This window comes from Cyprinodon tularosa, unplaced genomic scaffold (assembly GCF_016077235.1).
Source record: "Cyprinodon tularosa strain WSP-4 unplaced genomic scaffold, ASM1607723v1 ctg1398, whole genome shotgun sequence".
In the NCBI taxonomy this organism is placed as follows: Eukaryota; Metazoa; Chordata; class Actinopteri; order Cyprinodontiformes; family Cyprinodontidae; genus Cyprinodon; species Cyprinodon tularosa.
The window spans coordinates 13,263-25,417 of record NW_024038219.1 but is presented as its reverse complement, the minus strand read 5'-3'; the positions used below and the strand labels follow the sequence as shown (position 1 = coordinate 25,417).

General features: G+C 35.9%; 1 protein-coding gene across 1 annotated transcript in view; it reads left to right on the top strand.

Moving 5' to 3' along the window:
- Window positions 1–12,155, top strand: part of LOC119778832 (D(3) dopamine receptor-like) — a gene marked incomplete at its 3' end in the record, with an annotated part of 37,780 nt that overhangs the window by 18,000 nt on the left and 7,625 nt on the right. Inside the window, exons 3-4 of the mRNA XM_038278219.1 lie at window positions 5,611–5,723; window positions 10,887–11,023. Coding sequence (XP_038134147.1) covers window positions 5,611–5,723; window positions 10,887–11,023 — 250 coding nt within the window. The remainder of the gene's footprint in view (window positions 1–5,610; window positions 5,724–10,886; window positions 11,024–12,155) is intronic.

Sequence of the window (12,155 nt, the reverse complement as noted above, 5' to 3'; positions counted from 1 at the left end):
AATTACTGAAATCAATCTACTTTTTCATGATATTCTAATTTTATGACCAGCACCTGTAGAAGCTTAAGAAGACAGGCTATTGGAGGGAGGTAAAGTTCATCATCCATCAGTACAGCAACCTATAACAGAGCTTCAAAAATCCTTTTATTCAAAGCACATTATTGGGATAGAACAATCTTGACCTAAATTTGTTTGAGATTATGTGACAAAACTATGTGAAAAGCTTAGAGATGTACCATAAAAATATATAAAAGCTGTATTTACAATAAATACTGATTATACAAAGCAGGTATGCCAGAGGGCTGTATAATTGTTCGTGCCAAACCTAAATATCTTTTGGTTCATAAAACAATGAAGTAAAACCTTAATTTTCCTTCAGTTTCAAAATTTTCCTCTCGTTTTTGTTGGTCCATCACAAAAGACAAAATATTAAAAAAAAAAAGCTCAGAGGGCAATAATACATTTACAAGGCTCTGAGGAGAGCATAATTAGTACTTTGGACCTATTAGTGGTAAATTAAAAGTTTTTTTTTAATCACATAAAGTATGATCTGAATTCAGAAATGAACTATGAATACCAACTAAGTGTCAGGGTCATGGAGAAATGAGCAAATTAAGCAGAGACACAGCAAACAAAAAAGACCAAGGATTAATAATCAAAGTGCCAGCAGAGCTGCAAAACCAAGAATGTAGTCAAAGCATGACTAACAGCGTCAATTTCCAGCTACAATTTTGCAGCAAGCTGTGTGCAGAGCAGGGGCCTTTTCTTGGAGCTTGATTGTAGATTGGCTGCAGCTGGACACCCAGCTTTCACACAAGAGTATTCCAACTCCTGTAATTAAGCATAGAAGAGCAGGAAGTTGAGGCTCTGCTGAACAGAAGAGTGAGAAGGCTGTCAGTGTCGTGTTGCAGTATAGCACACCTAAACCAGTCTGAGATTTAAATTTTATTAGCCAACTATGTGTTTAAATTTTGAATTAATCGCCTCAAATTTTAGCACACTTGGTAATCTTATATTTAGTAATGCTGACAAGGTATTTTTTTTATTGTTACCAAAATATACAAACCTACAAAATAACCTACCTACCCAACACATAAACAGGAGAAAACTGGGGTTAAACAAAAGGGCAGCTCTCCCCTACAAAAAAACATCCAAGCAGGTTTACTTAACAGCCCGTTAGATTCAACAAGGAACACAGAGGTGTATGGCAGACAAATGGCTCAGAGGCCCTGAAGTACTGCTTCACAGGCCTTAAATAGTCTTCAGGTGATCTTGATTGGACAGACTCAGGAAGCAGCAGCCAGTCTTAAAGGCAGAGCCTAAACAGAGCAAGGTGTTAATTTGATGCAAGAACAAAGAAATCCAACTTGGGGATGTAACATTATGCTTCGTAAGAACAAAATTATATGTTTGAAATAAGTGGGTTTTATTTTAGATAAAATACAATTATTAAAAGTGGATTTAAGCAGATATTTTTACAGTACAGTTTTCCCTGTATGACGCTGTATTTAAAATGTTTGAAAAAAGGTGTTTCTTTAAATCGATCCCCATTTTAAAAAGTATGTTTTTACTAATTCAACATTAATTACTTTTACAATAACAACACTACTTCATTCATATCTTTTTTTATTATTTATTTTCAACAAAACTTGTGAAAATAAATTTTGAATGCCCTAAATGGGACCCTCAATATCTGAATGGATAAGAAAACATAAAGCTGCCATTATTCCAAGCAATCAGCAGAGAATCCTTATCAATGCTTGTCAGGTGTTTATGGAGAAATACTAAGTCATGCTTTTTTTTCAGGTCATTTCTGAATCATTTGAGAAGCATTTCCATTGATTTCTGCATCCTTGCTTAATAGTCAGAGTAGGCTATATGGTGTCTGTGAATTGTGCCTCTAAAGTTTTTAAAGTACAGAAAGCTGTATTGTCTGGTATTTCTCATCTTCCTCTTAGCAATACATCATGGATTCCCTATGGACATTAAATGTAGCTTAGTTTGCTGCCCTTTTAGAAACAATGGTTGTTAAAGCAGGAGATGAGATTTTGTGATAGGTACCAAAGTGCAGGTGAATGGGGGGAAAAAAGGAGCATCTTCCCAAAGCTTTTCAGCAGAGGTGTGAGGTGATCTATTAATAACAAATTACTCTACAAATCACCACTTATAATCTAATCTGTATACTGGCACTTAAATTGAACTTAACCCAGTGAGATTTTTTTTTGTTTTGCAATGATTGTCTCATTACTGACAAAGTGGCTGAACGGTTGTTATTACAGCTGAATTTTCCTATTTGTCAAAACAGTACCTGCTGTTACACAATTACCCCGCAGCTAAAGGAATCAATCACCATAGCTCCCTGTCCAGGTTATAATAGAACATACCCACACATTTGCCTTAGTAGCGAGTTATCCTGCGTCAACAGGAAAGGCAGCACAAGCTTCTGGCATTGCTGAGATACCGTCTCGAAGCAAGTGGCTTGAAGTTTTAAGGCTTTGGCCCATTAGGTTCACAAAAGCCTCCCTTAACCTCTGTTGATGAGGGGAGTTAAAAATCCTCCACCTCAAAATTTCTAATCATGGCGTAACTACCAGCCTTCAAAGCTATCCACCCTGAATATTCACAGACATTTGTTTTCCTTTTGATTTGCCCCACATCTTTCAATCAGTATATCTGAATATAGCACATTGGAAACACCCGCATTCTCTAACAGATAAGGTATGTTCTTCTATAACATTTTTCAAAGAATCCCAAAATAAGTTTAGCAACGGCAGCCTCTATAAACCACCAGGCAATGGAAGTGTACTCTCCACGTCAGATTTTTAAAATAAAAGATCAAACGAGACATAAGATGATAAAAAAAAAAAATCAGTCATGCATAGCGAAATCTAGTGTGGGTGCCCCAGATTAGAAATACACTCGGCAACAGTAAGTCACACAGGCAGGGAGAGGATGTTCCTTACACATCCTTCGGCACTCTTTAAAAAAACCCTACTCACAGATTGTAAAAAATTTAGGGTGTAATTTATAAACTGTGAGAATCAATTTCTGTAAGCTCTTTTTTTTCTGTCTCTTGCCATTGGGAAAACGGTGAGCTCCAAACTCCTGAGAGATGGTAAAGGTAGCACAGTCCATATATACAGTATGTATATGTATTTGAGTAATTTACTAGATGTACAGGGGTTTTGTTTTGAGGCCTATACATTTTTTTGTTATAGATATTTCTCTGTACTTTACCTGTTTTTCTAATATTTATCATTTTTTTTTTTAAGTAAGAGAAAAAAAAATCACTTTCTGTTTTGTGTTTTTCCTGACATGCTGATGATGATAATACTGCATTTTACCAGTTGAAAGAAACAGTCAAATGGAAAAGATGTAAAGAGAAATAAAAAAATCATCTCTGTGTTAGTTTTACTTTAAAAAAAGGCCTTGCACTACAAAATCTCATACTGCAAATAAGAGAGAGATTCTTGTCTATTTACACTGTTATATGGGCATGTTTGTATTCTCATGTGTGCCTGCCACCTCCCTGTGCAGAAAGGTATGCACTCTCATCTCTGATTTGGGAGATTTGTTAATGAGGTGATAGTGTTTGGATCCCATCTGTCTCTGTCAGACAGCCATTACCGAGTGGGGATGTGGGAGATAAGGGTCTTGTTGGTTTGGCCTGTGTTGTGTTCCCCTTTTATGGAAAGCAGTGAGAGCAATTTAAGTCAGAGTCCTCCTTTTAACTTTCTTATTTAGATTTAGAGTCATGAGGATCAAAGAACACCTTTATAGAAAGCTTACACTGGCCACTACAATACCACGGCTTAGAAAATGTATGCATACCCCTTTAAATCTTATATATTATCCTTTTACAACCACAATATTCAAAGGGATCATACTGTAGCTAAACACAAAATAGTGTATATTTGTGAAGTGAGGGATACATCTAAAAATATAAATAGTCTAGCATTAATTTCTATTATTAATGAAACGCCCCAGAATAAAATACAGTACACCCAGCTGCCTTCAGAAACCACCTATTTAGTAAATAGTCCACCTGTGTGTAATTTAATCTGATTATTAATCAACTGCTCTTTAAAGGTCTCAGAGGTCTCTTAAGCTCTGTTCATACTGCAGGCATTAATGCTTAATTCTAATATTTTTGTGAAAAGCAATTATTTTGCATGGTTGTTCATATTTCCTAAAATAGGCGTTTTGTATCTGATCTCCTGTGTGAACTGCATTCATACCACTTTAGTGTCCTGCGTGCACAGTAGAGGACATAATGCATGGCAGTAAACATGGATGGTAGTTCTGGGGCGCATCTTGCGATCTTTAGCAACCTCAGCCAGTGCACTAACACCACGATTTTTTCAACATGTCTGAAAACAAAGGGGGAGAGGGGGGCTTTTCCCAATATAGCTCTCAGAATTGATGTCCTAGAGCTAGATGATAGCCCAACAGATTTGCTTTCACCAGCAGATGATTATGACTGTCGCCATAAGGTTCTGCTTGGATATGCTTGGATGCTTTGAGTCAGTGGTAGAAATATTGTGCCTGCTAGATGAAGCGCCCCCCCACATGATGTCTTAAAGGGCATGATTTTTTTGCAACTGAGCATTTTGAGCACACACTAGATAAAAGTTGGACAAAGGAAGTGAGAAAGATTTACATTTTTATTTGCAAAGGCTTCAGGACACATATGACTGTCACAAAATGTTTATAAAGTGAAGTTTGTTTTATGACGGACCTGTAAGCTGTGACATCACTGTCATGGTGCAGGGCCAGCTTTACTGACTTGATAAAATGTATTTGTGTATTATGAAATCTCTATACATATTCAATATTTATTGTTAAAGGGCACTCTCACATTGGGCACCAAGAACCTGCCCCTTTTTTAGTGTGTGCAATAGAGAAGTTGCACTGGAACTACATTATTTGCATTTGATAGTTAGTAATAGGGTGACCAAACGTCCGTATTTCCCAGGACATGTCTGTATGTCCTGTTTTTTAAATTACCTTCATTGGACCATTACATTTACAAGCACTAGGGCACTGCACACGGCGCTGCGTGTGACGCACATTTCCAAATTTCCTAAGACATCACTATCCACGTAAATTGACTGGGCCTGTTAAGGTGAGCATTAATCTGTGAATCATCTGTGAGGCCCATGGTAATAGAAGATGATCAAGCTATCCACAGTTGGGGTGAAACAGTTTGATGATATCAAAAGTATTATTATTCCAAAACACAAAGCTAGCTTTTATGGAAAAAATATCAGGAAATAAGACATTTTTTAAAATCTTGGCTGAATACAACTGCACACCCTATTGTTTTAGCTCGCATTAGATTGTTTTTCTTTCATTTTCGTTTTAATAAACTTATTTATATACTAATATATATTTTAAGAGTATGTGAGTAAATATGAAACAAAACAATGCAGCCATGGCTTGTTTTTTCTGCTTGCTTGTGCGTAAGATACACCCTGCATTTGTGTGTTCATTTTTCCAATCCCTCTGCCTTCTGTCACCTGCACGACGAAATGCACTCACCCGTGCGTCATGGTGATGGAGAGGAAGAGAAATGCGGGCTCTGTTAATCAGCCTGTCTGTCCTGTGCAGGTGGTTGGCGGCGCCTGGCTTTTCAGCAGACTCTACTGTAACATCTTCGTCACGCTGGATGTCATGATGTGCACTGCCAGTATACTCAACCTGTGCGCTATCAGCATTGACAGGTGAGTGCGGACCTCCTCAGTGCATTTACTGGGACTTTTGATGACATCTTTCAGTCCTCTCATGTCACATGATGATGGATGTTTTGAAGTCTAATGCTGGATAGTGACTTTTTATGATTATGTTTTCTTTGATCTGGTTGTTTTACTTTAAATGGAGAACATTGCAATTTCCCACACCTCCCTTTTGTGTTTGTGTATGAAAGTTTCTTTTGGATGTGGACTGCATATTTACATTATTTATTTGTGTAGTTTCCTTCCTGTCTCACAGTTGATATTTAAAGTCTCTCGAAGGTCTTTGAACTTACAGGCCAGAGGCACCAAGAGAATAGTAAAATTAATAAAGGTCTAAGCAAGACCCAGAGGTGCTGAGGGATCTATTTATACAGCTCCTATCAGGGATTCGGTTAGGAAAGCTTCAGATGAAGCTGTGCATTTCCATGACACTGCATAGCAGTTAATCTCCCTTTAGTCCCAGGTTTGCTCTGCATGTGTTAGCTTATGAAAATAACCTCCTTAACTGACAATAAATAGAGAGTTCTTGTCTTACAGGGAGTTTATTTTAGTTAAAATTTGAGCAGCTCTTCTCTCAGTGTGGAATAATTTTAATATAAACATATGGTAGTAAATCTGTGTCGCTGGGATTTGAATTAAAAATGCCACTGAAATTTAAATGTTGTATGTTTGTACTTACTGTTTCAGTATTAAAACATAATCAGAACACATTTTGGCCTAAAAAAAAATTTATTGTCATTATTTCTACACAGTTGAAATGTTATTTATTTTCTCTTCAAGCTAAAAATTCACATTACTTTTTCAAAGTGATTACATTTTCAATACTTATTTTTCAGTTTAATTTTTAAGTGTTAAAAAAATCTGCATATAAAAAAATTCAACCTTTCATGCATATAAAAAAAATTCAAATGTAGAAATTAACATTTTCTACATGTTCCAGATCAAAAATAACTGAAGTTCAATAAAGTATTTTTTATTTTATCATCAATAAAATTCAATTTCTAATTTTTCTTTCTGTTCATTAATTCATCTCAAAGCCATTTTTGACATACATTTCTAATTATTTATACATGTTTCCAGGTTGTAACCATTTTGTAACGTTGCAGACCGAGGGTCCAATATTTAGACACAATAACTTTTAACAAATTTATTAAAGTGTACAAAGTGAACAGGGACCCAATAAGCAGGAACAGGGATGTAGTTAGTGGCTGGGTTGTATATCAAAGTGAACTGAGCAAAAAAAAAATAAAATAACTGGGCAGAAGAAAAAAAAGTTAACTCACTTAGATGGAGATTCTTTTCTTGGAGTCTGAAGAGAAAAAACAGAACTACAGTAGTTGGTCATGGGACAGAACCAGGTTTGAGCTGAGGAGTTTAAATCAGGAGGTATCTGAGGGGAAAGGCGAGAATCTTAAGTCAGAAGGCAAAAACCAGGTCAGTGTCCAGAAATGAAAAAGCTCAGAATAGTTTGGCTTGGACAGGATATATTTAATGGAATCTGTGAGGCAAAAGCAAGGTCAATCCGGCATGGAAGGAACGCTAGACATCTACTCACTCTGGTATGAGGTCTGGTTAAATAGGCAGAGGAGCAGGTGGTAAGCATGAGCACTGATGAGAAGATGCAGAGCTGCACAGGTGAGAAGAATGAGGGATAATGACACCAGGAGCAGAGCTGAATGTAAACTGAGTGTTAACAAACCAGGATTATGACACATTTAGCTGCTGGCTTTAAGTAAAGTTAAAAGAATGTAGATGTTCTACATTATTCTACGCATCTTATGCATCAAAGGAGCTCCCAGTTATGAATGTTATGAATGGTTTTAAAGCCTTACTCTAATGTCTCCAGACATCCTTTTTGTTACCTTGTGTAAAACAGCTCAGACTTTATCTCATCTGATATCAATATCAATAAAACCTTTTCCCAAAGGGAAATGCGAATCAGGATTAAAATCTTACATACAACCTACCTCTTAGTGGACGGTGACAGTATTGTTTGAGCATCTTCCAGTTTATGATCAGTTTTACATTTGATTGTTTTCAGTAGTGAATATTAAAATCTTTCACCTAAAGGTGGCAACTTGTTGGTCAGATGGTTGAGACAAAATTGGATGTTTTAATTGGACAAATAACAAAATTCAAATAAAAAAGGTTTTGAAAAATGTTTTGAAAAAAAGAGTATGCTTAATAGGGCTGGGTAAAAAAATCGATTTAATCGATTTTGAATCGATTCCTTTACATTTTTGTTAAATCGATGTCTAGGAAATGAGATCGATTTGTTTTATAGTGACGCGCGTGAGCAGGAAAGATGCACTCAAGATGCACTCAAGATGACTTCAAGCCAGACAGCTACAAATATAGCCAATAGGTTGACTGAAGTGATTAACAAATGGGGGCTGACCAGAAAACACCCTGTAGTTGTTTCAGACAACGCTGCACATGTGGTTTGCACAGTGGAGATAATGCAGCCATGCATGTCTGCTGTGTCCCCACTGTGTCACATCTGCTGCTTGAATGAGGCTTCACTTTTTTACTTTTCACAAACAAGTTTGCACTTATGAGACAGTTTGTTCACATCTCAAGTTTAAACTGTCCGATTTACAAGTTTGCACTTTGTGTTTAATATGACAGGAAGAAAATAAAACACGTGATTATTTTGAAACACAGTTGAACAACTTTCATTATTGTAAAAAGCGATCGAATCGAAATTAATCGATTTAGAACTGTATGTATCAAAATCTAATCAATTCAGGACTTTGGCGAAAATACCCAGCCCTAATGCTTAAAATCCTTGCGTAATCAGGTATGTAACTGATCAAAAAGTCCTCAAATATCCAGCCAGAATGATCCTACGACTTTGCTCATGTCTGGGGCAACATTGACGATGGATGCAGGAGTTTGTCCTTTTGTGGATTTAACTAATCCACAAAAGGTGAATGACTGAATGTAATGTAAAGCGCTTTGGTCTTTTACCATCTAATGGCTACAAAAAGGGGATTGGTTTTCTCATAATTAAAAACCCATTGAATATAATGATATTCCCGCTCTTGATAACTGCGTACAGCAGTGACTGTTAAGTATGCATGGTTTTATCTACCCAGCAATGCTTAGAAATACATAAATTAAAGTGGTCATAGTTTGTTTTTTTCTATAATAATGTTTCAAAGGAGGTTCAGCAATCAAATAAGCTAATTCTAATTAGAAAATCCCTAAAAGTTCTCCTAATTTACTACAAAGTTTTATTGCATTTTTTTACTTTACAGTTTAAAAACTTTCTGCTTTAAAGACAAATATTCCCATTTCTAAAATGTATGAGATTTCTTTTGAATTTGCTTCCATGTTAAAAATCTAATGGAATATTTTAAAGTATCCTTCATCAAAAACCTCCTCAGGCTTTCTGAAGGCTTTTTCAACTTTTTCTTTGGACTATACTTTTTATACCTCTGTTTTTGGATTAAATTAAACATGCTAACATTAAGTCAAAGGAATAGACTTGACCTTAACTATGTAGAAAAGTTTTTTAAGTAAATTTAAAAGTGTGATATGTCCCAGAAAACTGAAATATTCAAATGAACTCCACTATTTTTAATTAGAACACTCTTCAAATATGTATCCAGGGTTATATCAGGAGCTTGCTGGTGGTTGAAAAAATTAGCAACCTCCTAAGTGGCATTTATTTTAGTATTCCTCGAGGTGCAGTTTATATTCGAGCTTGTTTTGTAAATTGATTAGGACTACCAGCAATGCATTACAACTTGCACAAATTTACAAATTTTTTTTATTTCTTTTTCTAAATCCTTACATGTTGGTTATACGGTGTACCCTCTCTCAGCTTAGTGTGCAGAGCTACTTTTATCCACCCTGAGTACAAGAAGAAAAAAAGCCTTAAAACGAAAATAATAAATATAGAGATTGGTACGTTTAGATAGAATCATGCATGCTGTTATATAACCTTCTTTTTCAAAATACGATTGGCTTTTGAAGTTAGGCATCATGGCACTTACTCAAAGTAGAATATGGGTAGGCCTAAAGGCAAATCCTTTACTTAAGCTGTTCGTATGTCAGTAATCATGTAGTCTCAAACCTTCCTCTCCTTTTCTCTCATTGGGCAGGTTTCCTAAAGTCAATGACAGACAGATTTAACAAATAGAAATAGAATAGAAATAGAGGGGAAATTAACTGTTTTATCAAGGTATTAATCACCAACACAGATTAGCTGGAGAATTTTTCTTTTTGCTTTTTGTTTGTGTAATTGTGTATTGTTAGACACCCTCTCACCTTTTACAACCAGTTAATTTACACCAGAGAGGTGTGATTATTTGGGACAATTTTCTGTGATTGATTATTGTGTGAGTCAATCTTGCTCCCATAGCATAATTGTGCAGTTTTGTGTCATTAGGAGCATTTGTTGCCACTGGTCATAAGTAATACCTTAAAAACCCTGTTGTATATTAATATGTTTATAACAATAGATACTGTGAGACTGTTAGACAGAAAGAAATACACACAACAATTTTGATTATTATTGGATCCAGTCAGAGGTGAAGTTAATTTAGAGCAAAAGAGATTTCTGTCTTAGAGTAGAACCACTTATTGTAAAATAAATCATAAGCCTTGTGCTTTGCAATTAACCAAACACCTTTTAACCTGGCGAAACCTTGGCAACAAGGGTAGTAAAAGAATGAACAAAGAGTTGGTGCCAATGTGGGCTTAACTTTCCATTTTCTACTCAGAGCAGGTTCAGAGTAATCATTTGAGAATAAATAACATTGGCAGTCATCTGGCTCTAAACAACACAATGCTGCACCAACTTGAGGTTGAGCTCCAATACAATTGCAATTTTTTATAGCGTAATCAAATTTTTTTTCTCTCCCTATTTTGCTATTACCCAGTGCTCCTTATGCACTTGTGGCATATATAGCACACTGATTAATTATTAAACCGGAGTCCCTGTAGAGTCTAGGTTTTGGTCTTTATATTATCTACAGCTTTCTCTCCGCATATTTCAAAGGATCCCAAAGACCAACATTTTTTTTTGAAAGGGGGATAGGTATTTTTACTCTCTTCTGTCCTTTATAGTCCTGTACCTGAATGTGACAATCTTTTCTCCCTGTAAGCTCAAACTTTTTCCCCTGCGTGTGTTTTTGTACCCAGGTACACAGCAGTGGTAATGCCAGTCTTGTACAACACAACTCATCGGTCGAGGAAAAGAGTCTTTGCCATGATTGCTACAGTGTGGGTCCTTGCTTTCGCAGTCTCTTGTCCCTTGCTGTTTGGCTTTAACACCACAGGTAACAACCATATTCTACGTATGCTTTCAAGTTCAGCTGTGCCATTGTAACAAACAGCACTGAAGCACAAGAGGGTTTAAAATGAGACTGCTTGTTGTTTAAAGGTAGCAGGAGGCATGACACAAAAACTAGACTTTTTTGCACAAACTAAAGCAAGTTATTTTTTCATAGCACTATCCATAAGCAATGTAATTCAGTGTACCTTGAAGGAAGCTAACTAAAAGTAAACATTACATTAAAAACCAAGAATAATGCTCAAATGAAGGTAAAACTTTAAAAAATTGAAATTAAATTTAAGTGAAATTAACTGAATACATTTTAAACTAAGTCAGAAAACTACAATTAATAATAATATTATAATTCCCGATGTACTGACGTAGTTTCTGCACATCTCAGAGCTAAATGCTGCCTCACACGTTCCCTTTACTGTACACAGAGTAAAAAAGGGAACATGTTCTGGATGAACAAAAAGGTTCACATTAGTTGATCCCAATCATAAATCCCAGAACTAGTAATGTTTCTATTTCCTTACTATTAGGCAACAGAGCAAGGATCAATCATTTATTTTCCTTTATGTAGTGACAATAATCTAAAAGACAAGATTTATTTTCTTATTAACATCCATTGTCTTGGTTCGTATGACATCTGTTGTGTGGAAGTACAATCCAACCACAGTCAGCAGGTCCTAGCTGAAAACATCAAAGTATGTGATTTGCCGTGCTGTATGCTTAACCTAATTTAACTTCATGCATCACATGGGTAGTAGAACTGCAAAACATCTTTATTTTGTATTATTTTTTACAGTGTTCCATATGGCAATGTGGCAATAAGAATAATTGTCTTGATGCCAAAAAGAGCCCAACAGATTTAACTTTCACAAGAGGAGCAGTACTGCTATCGCCATAGTGTTCTACTTGATTTATGCATATAAATTGCTTTGTTATAATTAATGCAGGGAATATTACAGATTATATGGACACTGCAATGTACGTAGTACAGGAAATGAAAAACAAAAAAAGGGGAAAAGATGAAAGAAAGAGTAGATAAAAGGGAGATAATGATAAAACATCTCCAGTCTGCTTCACCACCTGCAAAGAGATGTAAAAACAACAAGAACTGCAAAACATCGAAC